At 37.3% G+C, this 25650-nt stretch overlaps 1 protein-coding gene across 4 annotated transcripts in view; it reads left to right on the top strand.

Moving 5' to 3' along the window:
- PIK3C2A (phosphatidylinositol-4-phosphate 3-kinase catalytic subunit type 2 alpha) overlaps positions 1–25650 on the top strand; it is a 102857-nt gene that overhangs the window by 71547 nt on the left and 5660 nt on the right. For all 4 annotated transcript variants that reach the window (XM_032358953.1, XM_032358952.1, XM_032358954.1 and 1 more), the window contains 13 exons: positions 177–357; positions 5008–5112; positions 6310–6402; positions 8554–8683; positions 13488–13624; positions 16151–16320; positions 17754–17910; positions 18521–18630; positions 21441–21648; positions 23015–23139; positions 24913–25030; positions 25114–25186; positions 25526–25635. In XM_032358953.1, the coding sequence (XP_032214844.1) occupies positions 177–357; positions 5008–5112; positions 6310–6402; positions 8554–8683; positions 13488–13624; positions 16151–16320; positions 17754–17910; positions 18521–18630; positions 21441–21648; positions 23015–23139; positions 24913–25030; positions 25114–25186; positions 25526–25635 (1717 nt within the window). The remainder of the gene's footprint in view (positions 1–176; positions 358–5007; positions 5113–6309; positions 6403–8553; positions 8684–13487; positions 13625–16150; positions 16321–17753; positions 17911–18520; positions 18631–21440; positions 21649–23014; positions 23140–24912; positions 25031–25113; positions 25187–25525; positions 25636–25650) is intronic.

The raw sequence follows: 25650 nt of genomic DNA, 5'->3' as shown, positions 1-25650 counted from the left end.
TGCTAAATCTCCTGGCAATAAAGAGCTAACAAAATGTTAAGAGCTCCATAATAATGAGTTTTTACTTACAGCTTAAAATAAATTCCTGCATACCAAAAAAATGAACCTACATTGATATTCAAGAGACATTCATCCAGTTTTAAGAAGTGGCTGACATAACTGTTTTGCTGTATTAGGCTCCTCAAGGATGCCCTGCATGATGCACAGTTTGGTGCCCGATACGAACATGTTTTGGGAGCTCTCCTCTCAGTAGGAGGAAAAGGACTCCGAGAAGAACTTTTGAAGCAGACTAAACTTGTGCAGCTTTTAGGAGGAGTAGCAGAAAAAGTAAGGCAGGCTAGTGGATCAGCCAGACAGGTATGTACCCAAAAGAGGGAATATGATTATTTTGATCTTGAAGGATCTCTATAGTGTTGATGAGTTGTTACTCTTTACCAGTTGATATCCAGTAGACTAACTATACCTATGCTGTTTTGAGCAGATGAATGCAGTTTGTTTAAAACCATAGGAAAAGATTGTACAACCTAACTCAAAAACAGTTTTTTAATTTCCATGCTTATGAATTCCTTCCTGGTCACAATTCTTGAGTTTCTTTTTCATTATTTTGTTTTTATCTTTTTGTAACTATGAAAGTAATGCAAGTATGAGTTGATGCTAATGTTTAAAAAATCCAAGTAATAAATTTATAGAATAAAAATTTATTAAAATGTTAAATTAATGTAAAAATTAAAATTTTCCAGTTCATTTTCTCCCTGCTAGGTTTCTATTATTCATAGTTTGCTATATGTCCTTTCTGGTCTTTTATATGACTTTATACATATATGCACTTAAATATATACACAAATATTTGGACTTTAAAAACTTTTTATAGAAATAAACATACATACATATATACATACATATTGTTCTTGAGATAAAATTCACCTATTTCATTCATTCTGTTTTAGTACATTCACAATGTTATGCAGCCACTACCACTAATTCCAGAACATTTTCATCATAGCTAAAAGAAAGCCTGTACCCACTTATTTTTCATTCCTCATTCCCTCCTTACCAGGCCCTAGTAAGCATTAATCTGCTTTCTATTCTGTGGATGTACCTATTCTGGACATTTCATTTAAATGAAATTCTATAATATGTGGCCTTTGTGTCTGGTTTCTTCACTTTGCCTAGTATTTTCAAGGTTCATCCATATTCTAGCATGTATGAGTACTTCACTCCTTTTTATAGCTGAATAATGTTCCGTTCTATGGATATACCAAATTTTGTTTATCTATTCTTGTGCAAGTTTTTGTTAGGATACCTCTTTTAACTTTATCTAGGAGTAAAATTACTGGGCTGTAAAGCAATTTTTATGTTTAACTTTTTGAGGAACCTTTATCCTTTAACCTTTATCCAAAGTAGGTTCATCATTTTATATTTCTACTAGCAGTGTATGAAGATTCCAACTTCTCCACATCCTCACCAACATTTGTTATTTTCTGCCTTAAAAAAAAAAATCCTAATCCTCAAATTTGAGAGGCAGGGCGGGGGGTTTGGGGGATAGGGAAGCAAAAATGAAACAAGATGGGATCGGGAGAGAGACAAACCCTAAGAGACTCTTAATCTCACAGAACAAACTGAGGGTTGCTGGGGGGTGGAAGGGTAGGGATGGGGTGGTTGGGTATGTGCTATGGTGAGTGCTGTGAAATGTGTAAGCCTGATGATTCACAGACCTGTACCTCTGGGGCAAATCATACATTATATGCTATTAAAAATAATTTTTAAAAATGATAGTCATCGGGGCGCCTGGGTGGCTCAGCGGGTTAGGCCGCTGCCTTCGGCTCGGGTCATGATCTCAGGGTCCTGGGATCGTCCCATATCGGGCTCTCTGCTCAGCGGGGAGCCTGCTTCCCTCTCTCTCTCGCTCTGCCTGCCTTTCTCTCTGTCAAATAAATAAATAAAATCTTTAAAAAAAAAAAAATGATAGTCATCTTAGTGGGTATGAAATAGTACCTCCTTGTGGTTTTGATTTGCATTTTCCTAATTATCAGTGATTTTGAGCACATTTTTGTGTTTGTTGACCGTTTGTATATATTTTTTGGAGAGTTTCTGTTTTCAGTTTTTGTTTTTAAATGGTTTGTCTTTTTGTTGTTGAATTGTTCTTTATGTATTTGGGATATTAGACCCTTGTCAGAGACACTGTAAATATTTTCTCTCAGGCGCCTGGGTGGCTAAGTTGGTTAAGTGATTGCCTTTGGCTCAGGTCATGATTGTGGAGTACCGGGATCAAGTCCTGCATTGGGCTCCCAGCTCCACGGGGAGTCTGCTTCTCCCTCCGACCTTCTCCCCCTCATACTCTCTCTCGCTGTCTCTCAAATAAATAAATAAAAATCTTTAAAAAATATATATTTTCTCCCATTCTTTGAATTATCTTTTTATTTCCTTGGTAGTGTCCCTTAATGCACAAAAGTTACTAATTTTATGAAGTTGATTTTTCCTTTTGTTGCTTGTGCAATTGATAACTAAGAATTTGTGGTCAAGGGGCACCTGGGTGGCTCAGTGGGTTAAAGCCTCTGCCTTCGGCTCAGGGCATGATCCCAGGGTCCTGGGATCAAGCCCCACATCGGGCTCTCTGATCAGCAGGGAGCCTGCTTCCCCCTCTCTCTTCGCCTACCTCTCTGCCTACTTATGATCTCCATCTGTCAAGTAAATAAATAAAATCTTTAAAAAAAAAATTTGTGGTCAAATCCAGGGTCACAAAGATTATACAGTTATTTCTAGGAGTTTTATTGTTTGCTCTTATGTAAGTCTTCAATCCATTTTGAGTATTTTTTAATATGCTTGGAAGTAAGGATTCAACTTTATTCTTTTACATGCAATTATTCAGTTGTTCTAGCACCATTTTTGTTTTTCCAGTTTTTTGTACAATTTTCTCCCTTCATAATGATATGATAGCCAGATTTTGTCTTAACTGGAGGATCTGTAAATACTGGCCTATTCAACCCACTTAAAAGCAAGGTAAAAGCTGCCTTTTTTTTTTTTTTTAAGAATTTTATTTATTTATTTGACAGAGGTCACAAGTAGGCAGAGAGGCAGGCAGAGAGAGAGGAGGAAGCAGGCTCCCCGCTGAGCAGAGAGCCTGATGTAGGGCTCGATCCCAGGACTCTGGGATCATGACCTGAGCCGAAGGCAGAGGCTTTAACCCACTGAGCCACCCAGGCGCCCCTAAATGTTGCTTTTTGAAGTGGTCCCACCATGGAACCTCTGGTCATCCAACCACATCACTTTATCTTCACTATAATGTGCGGCCACTTTATTTAATCTCATTCCAGATTTTAACTTTTCCATAGCTTCCATTATTTTCCCCATGTTTTTCTCATAGAATGTCTGCCAACACCTTTGGAAACCTGAGACTTCTTATCAGCCCTGTCTCTCCTAGAGGCTGCTCACCACTCCCCCTCAGCACCCCGCCTTTTCCAGATCTGCCTTTTCCCTTGGGCAGCATCTTCAAAACTTCTCAGCACCATTTGTTGAAGAGACTGTTCTTTCCCATAAATGATCTTGGCACCTTTGATGAAAGTCAGTTGACCATAGACTTATGGGTCTGGATTCTAGTTCATTGATCTAAAAGATTAGCCTTATGCCATACTGTTTTCATTATTGTAGCTTTGTGGTAATTTTTGAAATCAAGAAGTGTGAGTTTTCTAACTTTTCTTTTTCAAGGTTTTGTTGTTGTTGTTGTTTTGGTCTATTCAGAAGTCCTTGCAATTTTGTCTGAATTTTAGGACCATCTTGTACATTGCTACAAAAAGGAAGTTGGAATTTTGATAAGAATTGTGTTAAGTCTGTGGGGCGCCTGGGAGGCTCAGTGAGTTAAGTCTGCCTTCATCTCAGGTCATGATCCTGGGGTCCTGGAATTGAGCTCTGCATTGGGCTTCCCGTTTAGCGGGGATCCTGCTTCTTCCTCTCCATCTCCGCCCTTCGTGCTTATGCTCTCTCTCCCTAACCTCTCTCTCTCACTCACTGTCAAATAAATAAAATCTTAAAAAAAGGAATTGTGTTGAGTTTGTAGATTAATTTGGAAAATACTGCAATCTTAATAATAATAAGTCTTCCAGTTCATGAACACAGGATGTCTTTTCATTCGTCTGGATCTTTAATTTCTTTCAGCAATTATGTGGGGGTTTTTTTGGTGGGGTTTTGTTTTGTTTTGCAACTTGCTCTTTTTTACTTCATCTTAGAGAATTTTATGTGAAGACCTATAGTCACACCTCATGTTTCTTAATGGGTACATAGTATTACAAGGTATTGTAGCGTAATTTGTGAACTGTTACCTTTGTAAATTGTTTACACATTTTTCTTTCTCCATTCCTACAGTGAATATAGTGTATAAGTATTTGCCCCTTTGCTACTATTTCCGTATATAATATTCCTATAGGTGAAATAGCTGAGTCAGGAACTTTGTATATTTTTAGTTAAATCTTTTTCTCCACCAATAGATTATGAAAGTATCTTTTTCTGCCCTGTTGCTGGGACTGGGGTGTTAACCTTAAATTTTTAAACTGTCAGGAAAAATTGCATCTCATTTCTGCTTAATTTACACTTATTTGATTGTTAGAGACTTTTAATTAATATGTTAAATAAACCATATGTACCCCCCCATGTTTATAAGCCTTTGCCCATTCTAATTCTAAAATTAACACTTTAGCAATAGCTTGTTTTTGACAGTTGGGCATTTTAAAATTTGGGTTGGTCCACGACATAATTTATTTGTCCTAAAAATAGGTCTTCCTGGGGCATCTGGGTAGCTAAAGCATCTGCCTTTGGCTTGATCCCAGGGTTCTGAGATCAAGCCCTACATCAGGCTCCCTATTCAGTGGGAAGCCTGCTTCTCCCTCTCCCACTCCCCCTGCTTGTGTTCTCTCTCTTGCTGTGTATCTCTCTGTCAAATAAATAAATAAAGTCTTGTTAAAAAGTAGGTCTTCATTTTCAGTATGTACTTACAGAGTCATTCTCTTTTCCTAGGTTGTCCTTCAAAGGAGTATGGAACGAGTACAGTCCTTTTTTCTAAGAAATAAATGCCGTCTTCCTCTCAATCCAAGTCTTGTTGCAAAAGAATTAAATATTAAGGTGACATATAAAATACTAATAAGTTAATATTTATACTTCATAATAATCTGTAGAGAAAAAATGTGTAGGAAGAAAGCAGATGGGCTGATATACTTAAGGCAAATAAGGATAATATCTGCATATAGGTTGGTTATTAGTATTTATGGATGTCTGTTTGTGTAAGATCCATATTTACCTTAGTATGTTTTACTTAACCACCATTCCTGAAAGAAAAAACAATATAAAATTATTTGCTGTCTCAAAATAAATTATTTTTCACTATGATATAATAGCTGCCATGTAGGCATATGTTAAAATTCCAGTCACCGATAGCATTTCCTTTCCTCCCTTGTGAATGTTCAGAAAGACTCTCCTCAAGTTTATAGCACTTTTTAGAGCCATCAAAAAGTAGTTGAATCATCAGCATTGAGTGATTATATTTCAGAGTGGGCCAGTAGTTATGCAAATAGTGGATTTTCCCTTAATGAATTCAGCAAAAGCAATCAATTAATTCATCCATTAGAGTCTCTGGTTTGGAAAGGCCAAGGTACAAGTATTCATAAAGGCGTCTCAGGTTTTATTTCTTTTAAAGTTGATACATGGCTTCTCTTTACTAAAATTTAACAGTGGGTCCCTGAGTTGTATGTTATTGGTGGGGGCCATGGGGTCACATTTTCTCCTTGTGTTTTGTTTGTTGTTTCTTTTAATTGGTCTTTCTTAAGTTAGTTTTTTTTTAACCAGTTTCATTTTAAAATAAGATTTGGTCTTTGCTGATGAAATTTTTAAATTTAGTGTCACTATTTGATTATGTGGCTAATTATTAATTAGAAGAGTACCATAAATAGGAGAAGTAGAGATCTCATCCCAGATCATACTGCTTTAGAGAGAGATAAGAACATACAAAATTCTGAGCTCTGTTGAGGAATTAAGATACTTTTAAAGCTCAAACTTTTAATAATTTTGTCTCAAGTTTTAAGGTTGTTCTTCTCATCTAGAGAGTAGTAGATGATATTTTACTCATGCTGTGTTTAAGTTTCAAAATATTTTTAAATACCTCTTATCTGCTGGATGATCTAAAAAGCAGTTCACATGTGTTATTTCATTGGCCATACTTCAGAGGAACAGGTGGAGAGAGAAATGCTTAGGACAAAAAAATCTTAAACCCATTTTTATTCCAGTGTTACCCTTCTAATGCATAGCATGTTGTTGTATTTGTAGTCATGTTCCTTCTTCAGTTCCAATGCTGTGCCCCTAAAAGTGACAATGCTGAATGCTGATCCAATGGGGGAAGAAATTAATGTCATGTTTAAGGTGAGCAAAATCAGGTTACTTTGTTTTTCTTTTCTTTACTTTTTTTTAAAGATTTTATTTATTTGAGACAGAGAGAGAGCACAAGCCGAAGGGCGGGGCAGAGGCAAAGGGAGAGGCAGACTCCCCACTGAGCAGGGAGTCCAGTGCAGGTCCATCCTAGGACCCTGGTATCATGACCTGAGCTAAAGGCAGACACTTAACCGACTGAGCCATCCAAGCACCCGAAGGTTACGCTGTTTTTAAGTGGCAATTTAAAAATTCCTTTCTTGGGGCATCTGGGTGGCTCAGTGGGTTAAGCCTCTGCCTTCGGCTCGGGTCATGATCTCCAGGTCCTGGGGTCGGGCCCCTCATCGGGCTCCCTGCTTGGCAGGGAGCCTGCTTCCCCCTCCTCTGCCTGCCTCTCTGCCTACTTGTGATCTCTGTCAAATAAATAAAAAAAACTTTATAAAATAAAAAATAATAAAAATTACTTTCTGAAGTTCCTTTTCCAAATTGCAAATGTAATTTTATTTAACATTTAATTAAATTGAATAATTATGGGGCACCTGGGTGGCTCAGTCGTTTAAAGCCTCTGCCTTTGGCTCAGAGCATGAACTCAGGGTCCTGGGATTGAGCCCTGCATCAGGCTCTCTGCTTGGCGGCAAGCCTGCTTCTTCCTCTCTCTCTGCCTGCCTCTCTGCCTACTTGTGATCTCTGTCCAATAAATAAATAAAATCTTTTTTAAAAAAATGAATAATTATGTGAAAAGTTATTGCTGATATAAACTGTTCTAAAACAGATTTGGGAATAAATGCAGCCCTGAGCTACAGCTGCTACCTATGGCCATAGCTTTAGCAGATAATGCCTTTCACACAGATAGGATGTGAATGGTACCCCCTAGAGTTGTGCAGCGTGACACTACAAAACCATGAGCAATGGCATTGGTTTTTGGAAACATAAAACTTACCTGTGGGAAGCAGCAGGAGTGGAATACTACAAGAGTAATCTATTACCAAAGTTCTGTGTGTTGTGGTCATAATTTGTATATTGTTAAGGAAGAATGGAGAGTTGTAGTTAATTCAGTGAGTTCAGTTAGTGCAGGCTTATATATATAATGTATATATATGATGGTTCAAGAGAAGCTATCTTTATGAATATAAACGTATATATTTATATGTATGTATATTCTATATATGTGTGTGTGTGTATATATATATATAGAGAGAGAGAGAGCAAGTTCTCTTAACTCAAATCTGGTTTTGGACTATATTTTACTAATATATTTGCCTTTTCCTAAAATAGTACCATCTGAGTACAGAAATTTTATATATTAAGTTTTAATATTTTTTAGGGCTAATCTCTAATTTTTTTTCATAATTTTCTTTCTTTTTGTTTCTTTTTAAGATATTATTTATTTATTTGATAGAGATTACAAGTAGTCAGAGAGGTGGGCAGAGAGAGAGAGAGCGTAGAGGAAGCAGGCTCCCTGCCGAGCAGAGAGCCCGATGCGGGGCTCGATCCCAGGACCCTGAGATCATGACCTGAGCCGAAGACAGAGGCTTTAACCTAGGCGCCCCTTTCATAATTTTCTTAATTGGTCTCAAAAAATATATTCATTGTTATATGTTTTAAAGTTATCCAACTTAAAAAAGAAAATGATTAATTGATGTGGTTCCAGTTAGATTTCATTCATTTTGGGAGGGTTAACTCTTTCCATTTTTTTAAGTAAACTTCTGGTTTGAGATAATTACACATTCAGTCTGTTGTAAGAAATTATACAGAGATCCTAAGTATCCTTTACCCAGTTTCCCTCTGTATAACATCTTGCAAAACTATCCTACAATATCACAATGAGACTGTTGGCAATGATACAGTCAAGGTAAGGAATATTTTGATCATGACAAATATCCTCCATTTTGCCCTTTTAAAAATTTGAGTATGATTCACATACCACAAAATCTAACCTTTTAAAAAGTGTAGAGTTGGAAGAAACTGAGACGTGAAGAGGTTAAGTAATTTCCTCTGGAATACTAAAGAAAAATAAAAGGCAGTTCTGTATTATCTCATTCTTCATTCTTTCCACCATTTTCCCCTCCCCCTGTCTTTTACAGCATGTAACGTAGTAAGTCTTTTGGAAAGGTACACGTTTCATTTTATCTCCTTGATTTCAAGGTTGGTGAAGATCTTCGGCAAGATATGTTAGCTTTACAGATGATAAAGATTATGGACAAGATCTGGCTTAAAGAAGGATTAGATCTGAGGATGGTAATTTTCAAATGTCTCTCAACTGGCAGAGATCGAGGTAAGTCTGTCAGCTCTGTCTTGGTGTCTTATTTCTTCTCTGTGAACTTAGCTTAGAGTATACTTGTCCTGTGGGAGTCCTGATGCTGGTACACTATGATCTCAGTTGTTTCTTACTTTAATTCAGTGTTACTTTACTGATTTATTTGTTTATAATTAAATAATTCCTTGAGTAGCCCTAATAAATTTTTTTTTGCAGTGGTTTTTTGATTTTGCAGTAACCAGAGGTTCCCATTGATTGACTAAATGAGAACTTCATAGTCTTTAGCTTTTAACTTAAGATTAAGGTGTCTTAAGTTAAACCAATTTTGATTTAATTTCTGCAAAATAAAATAATGGTTTCAAAATTTTTTTTCTACTTTAGCACAGGCTTCATCTTACTATTTTATTGCATAAGTTTTCTTCCTTACCACATATGTTTAGTGTGAATAATAAAAGCATTACACCCAGAAATGTAATAATTAAAAGGTAATGAATGTGGAACACCCAGCATGTGACATGTATTAGGTTCTCAGTAATTGTAGCCATTGTCATTACTCTTATTCAACAAATGTTTGTGTTAATCTGCCAGCTACAAAATGCTAATAATGTGAAGTGTTTATATTTAGAGGGAAGTAGTTTAAAGACCTACAAAGTAATTTGAAAATGCTTTAATAAGCTAAAAGCTCTAAGAGAAGTTTTTAAAGATTTTATTTATTTATTTATCAGAGAGAGAGAGAGAGAGCACGGGCAGAGGGAGAAGCAGGCTCCTCGCTGAGCAAGGAGTCCAATGCAGGACTCTGTCCCAGGCCCTGGGATCTCATGACCTGAGCCAAAGGCAGAAACTTAACTGTCTCAGTCACCCAGGAATCCCGAAAATCTCTAAGAGAATTAACAGAGGCAGTGCTCTGGGGGTTTTTTTTGTTTGTTTGTTTGTTTGTTTGTTTTAGATTTTATTTATTTATTTGACAGAGAGAAATTACAAGTACACTGAGAGGCAGGCAGAGAGAGAGAGAGAAGGAAACAGGCTCCCTGCTGAGCAGAGAGCCCGATGCGGGACTAGATCCCAGGACCCTGAAATCATGACCTGAGCCGAAGGCAGCGGCTTAACCCACTGAGCCACCCAGGCGCCCCTGCTCTGGGGTTTTAAAGGAGGGAAAGATCATTTATAGTTGATGGAAATGAGAAATGCTTCTCAGATTCTAATCATAGACACTGGAAAGTCACCAGAATAATTATCTAGTCATCCTTATGATATTTGCCATTCACGTTATGCTTAAATGCCTATACTGAAGGAAATTTATTGCATTTCAATGTAGTCTGTCCTATCCTGGATAACTCTGATGGCTGTAGAGTTTTTTCTTAGAGTCTAATGAATGGGAACTGACTCCTAATGTCTTCTACCCATCAGTTCCAGTTTTCTTTATAGACAGTCATATAATAAGTCTTTGTGATGATGAATATTGTGGCCTCAGATCCTGAGTTCCACATTCTTCAGCCACTTGTCATATAGGACTTTAGATTACCTTATTTTCTGATGATTCCCATTGTAAAGGCTCAGGTGACCCAGTCTCTGAGAATGGCACCTGAGTTTTGTAGAATGCAAAATAGGCAAAGTATTGCACATGCAGAACTTACTCACAAATAAAACCATCATACTAGCTAGCTCCTGCTTAATCATGTCTTGGCCATTTTGTACTTGTACATTTTGTATCTTAGACCCAAGTATAGGACCTTACCTATTAAATTCCTTGTTATTATTGGATCCATTACTTTTCAGCCACTTGGATTCTTTTTAAAATCCGAGTTTTGTTATCTGTTGTCGAACCTCTTAATTTCTGTCATGAACTGATTTGAAGAATCTATATTCTGTAGCTTCTGCTAAGGCATTGAAAAAAGTGTTTACTAAGAGAGGACCAAGGACCAACCAATGTGTTGTATCGCTAGAGACATGAGATTTCCTGTCAGGTGATTGCTAAATCTTTAGGTACTGTGGGGTACCTATGTGGCTCATTGGTTAAGCATCTGCCTTTAGCTCAGGTCATGATCCCAGACCCCTGGGATTGAGTCCCACATCAGGCTCCCTGCTCACTGGGGAGCCTGCTTCTCCATCTTTCCGATGCTTCCTCTTCTTGTGCTTAGTTTCTCTCTCTGTCAAATAAATAAAATCTTTTTAAAAATATCTTTAGGGGCGCCTGGGTGGCTCAGTGGGTTAAGCCGCTGCCTTCGGCTCAGGTCATGATCTCAGGGTCCTGGGATCGAGTCCCGCGTCGGGCTCTCTGCTCAGCAGGGAGCCTGCTTCCCTTCCTTTCTCTCTCTGCCTGCCTCTCCGTCTACTTGTGATTTCTCTCTGTCAAATAAATAAATAAAATCTTAAAAAAAAAAAAAAAGAAAAAAAATATCTTTAGGTACTGTATTTTATTTGGATACTTGTCTACTTCATTGTGTTATCAACTGTTCTCCATTTTATCCATTAGGACAATATGAGAGCCTTATCACTTTACTTTCTCAGTTTAGAATGTACAAGCTTTATTTATTTATTTGACAGAGAGAGACATAGTGAGAGAGGGAACACAGAAGAGGAAGTGGCGAGGGCTCCGCAGAGAGCCTGATGCGGGCCTCAATCCCAGGACCCTGGGATCGTGACCTGAACCAAAGGCAGATGCTTAACGACTGAGCCACCCAGGCATCCCTACAAACTTGATCTTGTCAAAAAGAAAAGCAGGTCAATTTAAGAATTCTTGCTGGTTGGGGGTACCTGGATGGCTCAGTCGGTTGGGCCTTTGACTCTTGGTTTCAGCTCAGGTCATGATCTCAAGTTGTGGGATGGAGCCCCACATCGGGCTCTGCACTCAGCAGGAAGTCTGCTTGAACATTCTCTCTCTCTGCCCCTCTCCCCACTCACTTGCATGCAATCTCTTGCTCTTGCTTTCTAAAATAAATAAAACACTAAGAATTCTTGCTGCTTAAAAATATTCTTGTTTTTCGTAAGTTGTAAATGGAAGTTATTTTACTAAGATTCCTCAATGAGAGCCTACCATTTCATTAAGTTGCCTTTCTGTCACCACACTTACTTCATATAGTTGCAGTTTCTCTTTCTTCTTATGGAATTCCATGTAACTTGAGAGGCAATCAGATTCCTCTTGTTTTTTATGTTGTTTCTAACTGATTATTGAGTACTTACTTTGTGTCTTACCCTGGTCTAAGCTTTTCATTTGTATTATCTCACAAGTACCTTTATTTTCCAAATGAAATCGCATCCATATCCTCTGTGAACTTTTTACTAGTATTTCAGTGTTTCTAGTAATCCCTCACTTTTACAGACTCAACAGTTGTCTTTAAATATTCATGAGACATTTACTGGTATATCTTCCCCCCACACACCTCCCCCCAATTGCTTGATTTTATGTTCTCTCAGGGTAGGGACCATATCTTATATAGCGAGTAGTACATTGTATATTTTATGAACTTTGGTCCAGTGTTTTAGCACGTAGTGATTTATATGTATGTATATATGATTATGAAATTAGAAATTTATATGTATATTAAAATTTGATTAAATATAGTCATAGAATCAAGGTGCAGGTACTCATTGAAAAAGTATCTCAGTGTGAACTATTAACTAGATGATACACTTCTTTTGGGATGGTCTGAAGACCTTGGCCAACTTGGTTTTTTCCAGTACTTTGTCTGAAGCAGGTCTCTGTGTCCATATCTTTTGATACCAGTGCATCTCCTTGATTTTGAAAATACATAAAACTGTTTTGTTTTTATTTAAAGATTTTACTTAATTTATTTTTTTGACAGGGAGATAGAGAGCACAAGTAGGCAGAGAGGCAGGTAGTGGGAAAGGGAGAAGTAGGCTCTCCGCTGAGCAGGAAGCCCAATTCAGGGTTTGATCCCAGGACCCTGGGATCATGACCTGAGCTGAAGGCACTGCTTAACTGACTGAGCCACCCAGGCACCCCAATAAAACTAATTTTTTAATTATAAGAATAATACATGCATATAGTAAATATAGCAGGTAATAGAATTTATTTATTTGAAAGAGAGCACCAGTGTCGTGGGGAGGAGATAGGGGGCCAAGGGGCAGAGGGAGAGGGAGAAGCAGGCTCCCTGCTGAGTTCAATTTTAGGACCCCAAGATCATGACCTGAGCCAAAAGCAGACACTTAACTGACTAAGCCACCCAGGTGCCCCAGTCTTTCTTTTAAGCGCAAAATGACAATTCTCTATCTGGATTTTTTTAAAGATATTATTTATTTGACAGAAATCACAAGTAGGCATAGAGACAGGCAGAGAGAGGGGGAAGTGCTCCCTACCGAGCAGAGAGCCCAATAGCAGGGCTCGATCCCAGGACCCTGAGATTATTACCTGAGCCAAAGGCAGAGGCTTTAACCCACTGAGCCACCCAGGCTCATAAGGACAATCTTAATCTATTCTTACTTTTGAAAGGGCTTATTATACTCTGAAACACTCCATCATTGCCCAAATACGTGATCAGAGAAAGTTTATTAACTAAGTAACTTTATTAACTAGGTCAATATTATCTAGTTAGTAATTAAAATTATTATTCTTGGTGGAGGGTATAGCACACCCTGTAGAGTACAGATTATGGAGCCTTAAATTCAAATTCAACTGTTATATTTTGGGTACTTCTGAAAATAAGAGATTATTTTGATTGCTCAGATTTTTTTTTGCATGGGCTGCCAGACTTGATTTTTTAGAAACAATTCCTGATACCTCATGTCAAAGATTGAAAGCTATAAATTTTTTAAAGGCTTTTGGGGAGGTATTTTTGCATAGCTTAATGTTTTGTTGTTAAAGGTATGGTGGAGCTAGTTCCTGCTTCAGATACCCTCAGGAAAATCCAAGTGGAATATGGTGTGACTGGATCCTTTAAAGATAAACCACTTGCAGAGTGGTTGAGGAAATACAATCCTTCTGAAGAGGAATATGAAAAGGTGATTGGCAAGTCTCTTTATTCCAGATAACTTTATCATAAGTGTATTACATAGGTTATAAGTGCTTTTCATTTTCCAGCTCTGGTGACTAGCCATGTAGTCTAAGTTGTGAAAGCAGTGTCTTTCTCTAAGTTAAAAAAAAAAAAAAAAAAGTTATATACACATATGTTTCTATATGAACAGTTTATCTAATGGTAAGAATCTGAGTGAAACCAATGCTAAATTACCCCCAGAACATTCCAAGCATGCATTTAGAGGCCAGCAGAACAGGTCTTTTTATGACCCAGAATGTTCACATTTCACGAAGATCTTGGGACAAGTTATGAAAATGAGTAGAGTGGCTCCATGTGTGTAAGTGTGGAGTTGAGAGGAAAAATATGGGCCAGACTTTCTGAGCTTGAACTATGTTCCAAGTCATCAGGTATTGAGCCTTGGGCAAATTATTAACCTCTTCTGTTCTTCAGTAACCTGGGATATGAAGTAGTATACGTTACAGTATTGTAGTACTTTTTTTTGGTAATATAGTACATATTATGGCTGTAAAAAATAATATTACAAGGCTATTGTGAGAGTTAGATGAGTTTATAAAGAAAGCCCTACACAGAGTAAATTCTGTAGTTGATAGCTGTTAATATTAGAGGTGCCAATTTTTTGCTTTAGCATACTTTTGAATTCTTTAATAAGAAAGGAACTCTCAGAGCAGCTGAGTTGCTCATTCAGTAGTGTATGACTTATTTTTTTTATAGACAGAGTGCATGTGATCACATCAGTGGCAGGAGGGGCAGAGGGAGAAGGAGAGAGAATCTTTAAGCAGACTCCCCGCTTCATGGAGCTGAATGCAGGGCTCAGTCCCACCACCCATGAGATCATGACCTAAGCTAAGCCCAAGAGTTGGACACTTAACCGGCTGAACCAGACAGGTGCCCCATGACCTTAGTGTTGTGAGTTCAAGCCCCCTGTCGGTGAGGGCTGGGGGAAGTAGAGTTTACTTCAGAAAAAATAAAAAGGGGGGGGAAAGGGAAATCTCTTAGGACATAAGGCCTCTAGTGATCCTAAACTGCCTAAGAAAGACTCAAGAACACTTTCTTTTTTAATTATTTGACAGTCACAAGTAGGCAGAGAGAGAGAGAGAGGAGGAAGCAGGCTCCCTGCTGAGCAGAGAGCCTGATGTGGGACTCGATCCCAGGACCCTGAGATCATGACCTGAGTCAAAGGCAGAGGGTTATTAACCCACTGAGCCACCCAGGCACCCTCAAGAACACTTTCAACGGCAATGTAAGGAGATCTCAGTTTTAATGTCATTTGCCTGCCTCCTTTATGTCATCAGGTCATTAACATATCACATTTACAGATAAATACCAATTCTATTTGTTGACCTAAGAAGGTAGAGGAATTTAGCTCTTTGTTTAAAATCACTTCCTTTTCTTATGGTGTGGGGAAAGCAGTGCAACAGAAGCTGATACTTTATAGTAATGTTGGCTCTTTTGTGGTTCTGGGGAAGTGGTTTGACACAAAATAATTGTCAAGTAGCATACACTGAGTGCCTTTTGTGTATTTGACTCTTAATGTACTTTACATAGAAGAGTCACACTGCTTGGGGTGAACCTTGGGTCTGCCACTTAAAAATTATGTGATCTTGGGCAAAGAACTTCTATGTTTTAGTTTCCCTCATCACAATGAGGGAAATGACAATCATAATCATACCTATGTCATATAGTGTGCATGTGTGTAGGTTTGTAGGTGTGTAGGAAGAGTAGTGTAGTGACTGGTTTGTTATAAGTGCTGTGTAAAGCTTGGCTCTTTACCATCATCAGTTATGATTTCTGGGGAGTTATGAAATAACCACATGGACATGTAGAGCCATATGACTGTGCTATTCAGAAATTTAGTTCCCCGAGGATAAACTAAATGCACATGCTTTAGATAAAAGTACTCATTGTATACATCTTGCTGCATCCTTCTGCATGATACTATGTTAGTAATTTAATCCCCAGGGCGGGTAAGACTGAAGTGAGAGATCTCCAGCTTCAAAAAACTTGCAGATGACAAAAGGAGTCAACAAAACATATTAATTATACTATTGTATTTTTAAAGATACAAGCTTTCTTCATACATGCCCTTCCTATAAGCCAAAAAAAGGAAAAATATTCTTTTATTCAGATTAATCTTTGTCACAGTGTTACCACCACTTGTACTAAACAGTAGAGCCTGTGAGGAACAGAGTTGCACAAAGATGATTCTTAAAAGATGTTTAAAGGCAGCATGTAGCCCAAGTAGGGACTGGCAGTTTCTCTGCCTGTTAAAGGATAATAGATGGGAGAGATAGGGCAGTAACCACCTTTAGAAGGGTGTTTTTGTTTTTGAAATATGACAAGGCTGACTTTTGTTATCATAACCTAGTTTATAAGGTGTTGAAAAAGTGAGTCACGATAGTGTTTTCAAAGGGTGATGAATTACTTTAATCTTTATAACCTGCCTCCTTTAAAAATAATTTTTTTCTAAAATAATTCTCTATCTTTATTATAGGCTTCAGAAAATTTTATCTATTCTTGTGCTGGATGCTGTGTAGCCACCTATGTCCTAGGCATCTGTGATCGACACAATGATAATATAATGCTTCGAAGCACAGGACACATGTTTCACATTGACTTTGGCAAGTTTTTGGGCCATGCGCAGATGTTTGGTAGCTTCAAAAGGTACTCACATTGTTGCTGCTGCTGAAGAAAAGAGGGGCCCCTTTTTTTTTTTTTTTTTTTTTTTTTAAATCAAGTACCCTAAGGGGTGCCTGGCTGGCTCAATCAGTAGGGCTTGCAACTTCAGGGTTGTGAGTTCAAGCCCCACTTTGGGTGGCGCCTACCTTTAAAAAACAAAAACAAGAAAAATAAGTACTCCAGGTAATTCTGAAGCAGAATTTCCACATTGTGGATCACTTTTCAAAAGGTATTAATAAAATAATCTGTATCTGTCCACATGTGTACATATATCTGGAAGAGTTTCAATAATTTTACTTGAAAGAAAAAGAATTCAATTTTTCTTACCACACAGTGGTTAAGTTTTTGATGGTTTTAATGTCAACCACTTTACAATCTAAGTATTCCTTTTCTGTCCACTTTCCTCTTCCCAAGAAAAGTGAAACTGTTGGTTTGCTTTCTTAGGTTAATTAAAGAGGCCGTTGACTTTGTTCTGTCATTTCAAGTAATGCTAAAATGACTTCAAGTTCTGTCATTTCAAGTAATCAAGGTGTTTTCATTTTGATAGGATCAGAATTTTACTTAAGATTGATATATGTGTATATTTTGAGGAACCTTTCTTTTGACACATTTAGCGAAACATTGATTTTAATTAGTAAACACAACTTATTTTATTTTACAGATTTTATTTATTTATTTGACAGAGACCACAAACAGGGTAGAGCTGGGGAGCAGCAGGGAGAGAGAGAAGCAGATTTCCATGCGAAGCAGGGGGCCCGATGTAGGGCTCAATCCCAGGACCCCGGGATCATGACCGAAGCCAGGGGCAGACTCTTTAACTGACTGAGCCACCCAGGTCCCCCTGGACACAGCTTATTTTAAAAGAAAGGCATTTTTCCACAAATTAATGTCCCCAGACTTGCCTCTTTTCTTGTTATTGTCTTATAGCTCTCATTGAGTATGACTAGGTATTAAAAAAAGACCCTAACAAATGACTTGACCTTGTAGTAGATAAGAATGAGTCTGTCTCTCTCCCTGTGTGTGTGCGTGTTTAGTAACATTTGTTGGAATGAATTAAGATATATTTAACTACTCAGTGGTACCTATTAGGAATGTTCCCATTTGTATGAGGGCAATGAGTGCCGAACTTTTCTCTCTGTACTGTTCTCTATTTGAGTGTGTGATTTTACAAATACCATCTTGGAAAAAATTCATATATGTGTTCTATCTAAATAATGAGATTGATTATATGATGGTTTTTCTGAAAAATGCAAATTTATAAGTTTTAATGCAGATTCAAACCTGCCTGATTCTTAATTTCCCAGTTGGAAATTGCTCTGGCTCAGGTAGCTTAGTTCAATAACCATGTGGTAACAAAAGCACTATTTGAATATATTCTGTAAATATTACTTTGTGTTGTGTACTTTCTTTTTAAATAGGGATCGGGCTCCTTTTGTGCTTACCTCTGATATGGCATATGTCATTAATGGGGGTGAAAAGCCTACCATTCGTTTCCAGTTGTTTGTGGACCTCTGCTGTCAAGCCTACAACTTAATAAGAAAGCAGACAAACCTCTTTCTTAACCTTCTTTCACTGGTAACTGTGTTCTTTTACAAGCCCTTAATTAATTTACATTAATGCTCTGTTTCAATAGCTAAAGAAGGATATTTTGGAATAAAATTTACCATAGTTTCAAATGTCAGAAATAGTGTTACCAAATATTCAAAAATTGCCAGACATCATTTATATAAAATATAAAATGTAAGTCACATCTACCTTGGCGGTGTGGAGTAAAAGTAACTGACTAAAAGGGACCCTGAGAGCCATCTCGGATGCTGGAACATATTTTGTTTCTTAATTTTGGTGTTCAGATTTCTGTACTTTTCTGGGTGTGTATTAAGTTAAACCTCTGCTATGATTATTGAGACTGAACCTGATTTTTAAAAAAAGAAGAGGACTAGACTAAAAGGTCCGAATTTCACAGGTTTTATTCCATAAACTGGCTTTGTGACTTCCAACAATTATATGATCTCAGTTTTTCCCATTTATTACTGAATCACTTAGGTGCCTATAAGACTAATATAAATTCCTCAAAACTGTGATTATTTGGTTTGCTTTAGTTCTAATTACTTGGCCAGCTTTTAAGGGATGGGTGGGGAACAGACTTTTAAAAAGTAACTCACAAACTCTTTTTCCCTTTCTGTAGATGATTCCTTCAGGGTTACCAGAACTTACAAGTATTCAAGACTTGAAATATGTTAGAGATGCACTTCAGCCACAAACTACCGATGCAGAAGCTACAATTTTCTTTACTAGGTAAGGCATATTTAAATATGTTAGAGAAGGCACAGAGCTTTGATTTGTTTTCCTTAGTTTAAACAAATGCTATATATCAGAATCTGATTTTTAGGAAATAATTGTGATTCACAGTATTAGCAAAGAGTAGGTTTATCCAAAGTATATTTTATGTCAGAAGTTTATTTACTGAATAAATATAAAGGATTTGCAATAACACTAAAAAATTTATTTTACAAAATGACTTAGGTTTTATTTAGTATATGACTTGAATTATAAACATCCTATTTATGACCTATTTCTGCAAAGCATATTTTCTATAGTGCCAAGTACAAGGATGTGTGTGTGTGTGTGTGTGTGTGTGTGTGTGTGTGTGTGTGTGTTGGTTTTTTCCCCTAAAATAATACCTGTACTAATCTGTTTTTCAGGATTTTGCCATAACCATTTTCATGGATACCATAAATAATTAAAACTGCAAACTCTGGGACACTGCTATAATAAATTGTTACTATATGATGTAGTACTTAAAATACATATATTAATTACTAGCATTTGAACTTGTCATTTTTGCTTTAAAAGCAGATCTTCCTGGCAAGTATGTTCTAAAAGTCTGGTGACCAGGTTGGTCACTATCTAGTGATACCACCTCATTATTATGCCACAGAAGGGAGGGACCTAAGAGCTCATGTTCTTTTTTCTCTTTTCTCTTGCCTTCTTCCTCTCAGTGGAAAAGAGATAGAAAACTGAACTGGACTTCTCTAGTCTCAAGAGTCTGGGCTGAATTGAATTGAAGGAAGCTGACTTTTGTATAGCCTTCCAAACTAATCCTGATAATTTAGGTATTGATGGGTTTTGTTTTGTTTTTCAAAAGAGATTCACTTGGCTTCTCTAGGCAAAACTATAAAGCAGGCAGGTATTGGTTTGCTTGAGCTGCCATAACAAAATAATCATAGATGACATGGCTTAAACAATAGACACTTAATTTCTCTTAGTTCTGGAGGCTGGGAGTCCTAGAATCAAGGTGCCAGCTTATTCACTTTCTGGTGAACTTATTCACTTTCTGGTGCCTTCTTGTTTCCTCACAGGAAAGGAGGAGATAAAGAGCAAGAAAGCATAAGCTTTCTTGTCTCTTAAGAACACTAATTCTTTTGGATCATTTTTATCCTTAAGACTGCATCTAATATTGATTACTGACTCCATAAAGGCCCTATGGGGTTGGGGCTCAACATAGGAATTTTGGAGAATACAAATATTCAGTCCATAGCAAAGCAAGAACCTTTGTGTGAAGTTCTAGACTTTTCTTTTTTGAATCTCTTTCCTCTTTCTGGATTTCTTTTTTTTTTTTTTTTTTTTAAAGATTTTATTTATTTATTTGACAGAGAGAGATCACAAGTAGGCAGAGAGGCAGGCAGAGAGAGAGGAAGGGAAGCAGGCTCTCCGCTGAGCAGAGAGCCCGATGCGGGACTCGATCCCAGGATCCTGAGATCATGACCTGAGCCGAAGGCAGCGGCTTAACCCACTGAGCCACCCAGGCGCCCTCTTTCTGGATTTCTTTATTCTGCTTCTGAGACAGTATTTGTTTTATCCAAGCCTGCTTTCCAAATTTGTTACTATGAAATTCCCAATTCTGTCAAAACTTCTTTTTCCAACTGAGGGAAATTAATGATTATTTGAAGAAGTCTGATACCAGATTCTACTACTATTTGATAGAAAATATTTTATTAAATTTGGATAACTTTTTTTTTTTCCCAAGATTTTACTTATTTGACAGAGAGAGATACAGCGAGAGAGGGAACACAAGCAAGGGGAGTGGGAGAGAGAGAAGCAGGCTTCCCGCTGAGCAGGGAGCCCAACGTGGGGCTCGATCTCAGGACCCTGGGATCATGACCTGAGCCGGAGGCAGATGCTTAACGACTGAGCCACCTAGGCACCCCTGGATTACTTTCAGTGCTTCCTTCTGTACCTGTTTTCAACTTCCCTATTTATTAAAAGGGAATTAAATAATGATCATCTTTTTTGGCATTATACCAATCATCTTCTATCCCTAATAGTTTTTAAGTTAATGTTAGATCCCACAGAGCTCAAGAAATACAGCATCATTTCTTGGGAGACAGTGGGATGGGATGGAATAGAGATTTTCTTGTGCTAAAATATTTTGTTGGGATGGACTATCTTTTAATAGGTTTTTGGCCTAAAGAACAAGGGAAAATCCTGGCAAAGTGAGAATATGCTTAATATTTTAAAAGGAATGGAAAGGGGGCGCCCGACTGGCTCAGTCAGTAGAGCATGTGACTCTTGATCTTAGGATCGTGAGTTCAAGCTCCATGTTGGGCCTAGAGTTCACTTACACGGGGTAGGGGAGGGACAGAGGTAGAGGCAGAGAGAGAGAAGTTTAAGGAGGTTCCCTGCAGCCGGAGATAGGGCTCAGTCTTAAAACCCTGAGATCACGACCTGAACAGAAATCAATAGTCGGTACTTTACCAACTGAGACCTGAACAGAAATCAATAGTTGGTACTTTACCAACTAAGCCACCCAGGCGGCCCAAGGGCCTAGAGCTTATTTTAAAAAGAGATTTACATATCTTGGTTGATAGACAGGTAGATAGATTAAACAAAAAAAATTTAATGGGCTCCTGGCTGGCTCAGTTGATGGAATATGAGATTCTTGATCTCAGGGTTGTAAATTCGAGCCCCACATTGGGTGTAGAGTTTTAAAATCTTAACTTTTTTTAAAAAGGTATGAAAATGTCTTTATCCTTTATTATGCTCAAAGAACTGAACATGTTTTCTCATGAATATTTACTATTAACATATTTTCTGATTTTTTGTAGGCTTATTGAATCAAGTTTGGGAAGCATTGCCACAAAGTTTAACTTCTTCATTCACAATCTTGCTCAGTTGCGTTTTTCTGGTCTTCCTTCCAATGATGAGCCCATCCTTTCATTTTCGCCCAAAACATACTCATTTAGACAAGATGGTCGAATCAAGGAAGTCTCTGTTTTCACTTATCATAAGAAATACAACCCAGATAAACATTATGTAAGTTTGGTTTTGGTATTTGTAGAGACTCATGCATGCATACATGTTTTTCTTTTCATACTTCTTTCCTCCATGGATGGTCCAAAAATAAACAAATATTTGAGGAATCCCTAATTGTTTTTTGGTATTTATTTATTGGTAAATTTGCTCCCAAACTATGGGGGACAAACAGTATTCTTTATTCCAGAGACAAGACTTAAAAGGTGGTATTTTGCTTTTTCTCCTTTCTTCAATTTGTTCTTAATTTTAAGGTAAAGCTTGCTCACTGTAACAAAATCCACCTATGTAAAAACACAAAATCTTCAGTTCTCATTCCACTTTTTAGGGATGAAGTATCATTAAACACACACACATATAAAATTCAAGTTTGAGCAAAAGCAAGATCTTCAGTATGCTTACCACCACCCCATGAATAGCATTATCATCGTTGTGCTCGTAATTTAATTGGAAAATACTTTACAGCAGTCTATTTTTTTTTTAAACATTGTATTTATTTATTTGAAAGAGAGAATGAGAGAGAGAGCGCATGAGAAGGGGAGGGTCAGAGGGAGAAGCAGACTCCCCACTGAGCAGGGAGCTGGATTCGGTACTCAATCCTGGGACTCCCAGTTCATGACCTGAAAACAGTCGCTTAACCAACTGAGCCACCCAGGCACCCTGCAGCAGTCTTTAAATCCTTGACAAACTGATATTTTAGAAAGCCACTTTATTATTTTAATTTTCACCTATTTTATTGTTAGTAAATTTTTTTAAGTTTAGTATTTTATCCTAACACCATTTCATTGAATATTCCATTTTTTGCCCCAGTGATTTGTAACAATATATTATGTTGTGTTATAGATATTATAATGTTAGCATATTTTAAATGTACTAAATTTCTGTATATCCCTGAATTTATTTCTGGTCTTCCATAGAAATAGTTTTTTCTACACCAGTATTTTATTCTGTAAAGTACTCTGACTTTATAAATACTTTATAAATACCCAGTTAAACAAGTCTTTTCTCATCCTCCTGTCACCATAAATTTTGCCTTTCTCATTTATGCTCTTAAAGGAGCTTATTAATGTGTTCATTGGAAATGTCCTAAATTTATAAATTTCAGGAAGTACATTTATTATATATAATCCTGGAAATAAATGATTTTCACTTTCCAGTTCTTGTTTATATATCTTATAGTGGTTAATATCACTCTTAGATTTAGTTAGATGTCTATAAATACAATGACTTTCATGTATGCTCTTTCCTCTCAGTGACATATATATTACTAAGTTAAAAGCACTTGACCAAGCTGTAAATTTTCTTTCCGAAAAGGTTTTTTGTTTTGTTTTGTTTGTCTTAATCTGTTTGGGGTGTGGTTTCTTTTCAGATTTATGTAGTCCGAATCTTGAGGGAAGGACAGTTAGAGCCATCATTTGTGTTCCGGACTTTTGATGAATTTCAGGAACTTCACAATAAGCTCAGTATTATTTTTCCACTTTGGAAGTTACCAGGGTATGTTCCCATTTTTGTACATTAATCCTTTTTTTATAGGAAACAGTTTCTTACCATGTGTCACTCAAAAGCTTTGTGTAAACATTTAGTAAGATACAATGGACCATGTGTGACTGACTTTTCTCTGTATCTCAAGGCCTGATAATAGTACTATCCATAGACAGGGAACTGTAAGATCCTGCTGAGTGAATAAACTGAATAAATGGGATCCTAAACTTAAAGTTGGGGATTTTCTAGTTTTCTAATTTCAACTGAAGCTTTTTCTTTGTTTGTTTGTTTGTTTGTTTGTTTGAAGTCATACTGGGTTAGGTAAATTGTTACTGCAACTACCTTTACAGTGAGGTCAAGGAACTTAGTAGAATCTTTTGTTTGTTTGTTTGTTCATCTATCTATTTTTAAAATTTTATTTATTAGAGAGAGCGCGCACAAGTAGGGGGTGGGGGAGTGGGGAGGTGGGAGAGAAGGAGAAGCAGGTTCCCTGACGGGCAGGGAGCCTGATATGGGACTCTGTTCCCAGGACCCTGGGATCATGACCTAAGCTGAAGGTAGATGTTTAACCAACTGAACCACCCAAGCTCTCCTAATTGTAGAATCTTTTAATTTTTGTCTCTACCATAGTCTGTAACATAACACAATAATTTGGAATCTTGGTTTTAGCAAAATCGGATTTTAAATCACTGCAAAAATAATTATGGCCATACCGAGCACCTCTAAAAAAGAATAAGCTGGGACGCCTGGGTGTCTGAGTTGGTTGGGCAGCTGCCTTCAGCTCAGGTCATGATTCCAGCGTCCTGGGATCGAGTCCCATATCGGGCTGCTTGCTTGGCAGGGATCCTGCTTCTCCCTCTGCCTCTGCCTGCCACTCTGTCTGCCTCTTCTCCCTCTTGCTCCTCTCTCTCTCTGACAAATAATAAATAAAATAAATATAATAAGCTGAGGCAGTGAGATTGTTGGTCACAATCTTAGTACTTAGTTTTCTGTTAACCCTTTTAAAGCCCTCATTTTTTTTTTTAAAGATTTTATTTATTTATTTGAGAGAGAGAGCATGAGAAGGGAGAGATCAGAGGGAGAAGCAGACTCCCTGTTGAGCAGGAGCCTGATGTGGGACTCGATCCCGGGACTCCAGGATCATGACCTATAAGCCGAAAGCAGTTGCTTAACCAACTGAGCCACCCAGGCACCCTAAAGCCCTCATTTTTAATGTAGCTAATGACCAACAGATTTCTGGTGTCAGGCTGCTCATACTCTTCTTAGACTAGATTTCAGAAATGAAGAGTCAACAAAGTGTGGGTATCAGTTTATTTCCACATGCGGTATCATTTTTCATTGTTAGCAAAATAAGCAAAGTTAAGATTATTCTTGATTTGTCCCCTGTGTTACTTGTGGACAAAGTGTTGACAAGGGTATGAGACTGATATCAACAGGAACTGTGGCTGATTGAGTAATGATGATTTTGGAGGATAAGATATGCATAAAATATATGTAAACAGATTAATCTTTAGGGGAAAAACAGTAGAAAGTAAGTAATAAAATAGCAAAATAGTGTCTCTTTTGCACCAAGGTTTATAAAAGGCTAACAAGTACTTGAACTATTTCATCTCCAGTACTTGAAAAGAAATTATAGAAATTTACTTTCTAGAAGATTAAAATTCCACTTTGTATTTAAGTATATATATTTTTAAAATATATATATTTCTAAATAAATATTGTGCTTAATTCTATAAATACTTCCAAGTGAAATAATTTAAATCCCCCTTGTGTTTTCTTTTGTAGCTTTCCTAATAGGATGGTTCTAGGAAGAACACACATAAAAGATGTAGCAGCCAAAAGGAAAATTGAGTTAAACAGTTATTTACAGAGTTTGATGAGTGCTTCAACGGATGTAGCAGAGGTGACTGTCCTAATTAAAAAAGAATATTCTATTCTTGGTGCTACATGATATTTAAATTAATACATTTTTTTTTCTCTTCTTAGTGTGATCTTGTTTGTACTTTTTTCCATCCTTTACTTCGTGATGAAAAAGCTGAAGGAATAGCTAGGTCTGCAGGTGAGATTATTTTTTCTCTTTATTGATAATTGATGGCTTCCCTATGACTTGCAAGTTAATAATTTCTCAGTGAATGTGGTAGAGTGACAGTGGGGTTACTGGCTCTACTCCAGTGAGAGTGAGAGTAGGATAGTCCTTTTAAGCCCGTCAATTTCTGGATAAACATAATTTTTCTAATAGAATGTGATTATTAAAGAACTACAAATCAGTAGCCTACTGGGTTATTTACCTTTTCCTTTCCCCACATAGGATGATCCTGGAATTAAAGCAAAATTTTTTTGACGTAGTTTGTACCACTATAAGCAAGATAAAATAAAGATGATTGTATTTTTTTTTCAGATGCAGGTCCATTCAGTCCTACTCCAGGCCAAATTGGAGGAGCAGTGAAATTATCTATCTCGTACCGAAATGGTACTCTTTTCATCATGGTGATGCACATCAAAGACCTTGTGAGTGATTATAAA

Source organism: Mustela erminea, chromosome 9 (genome assembly GCF_009829155.1).
Source record: "Mustela erminea isolate mMusErm1 chromosome 9, mMusErm1.Pri, whole genome shotgun sequence".
NCBI lineage: Eukaryota > Metazoa > Chordata > Mammalia > Carnivora > Mustelidae > Mustela > Mustela erminea.
The sequence above is the reverse complement of the archived record's forward strand: the minus strand, read 5'-3'. Positions and strand labels throughout refer to the sequence as shown.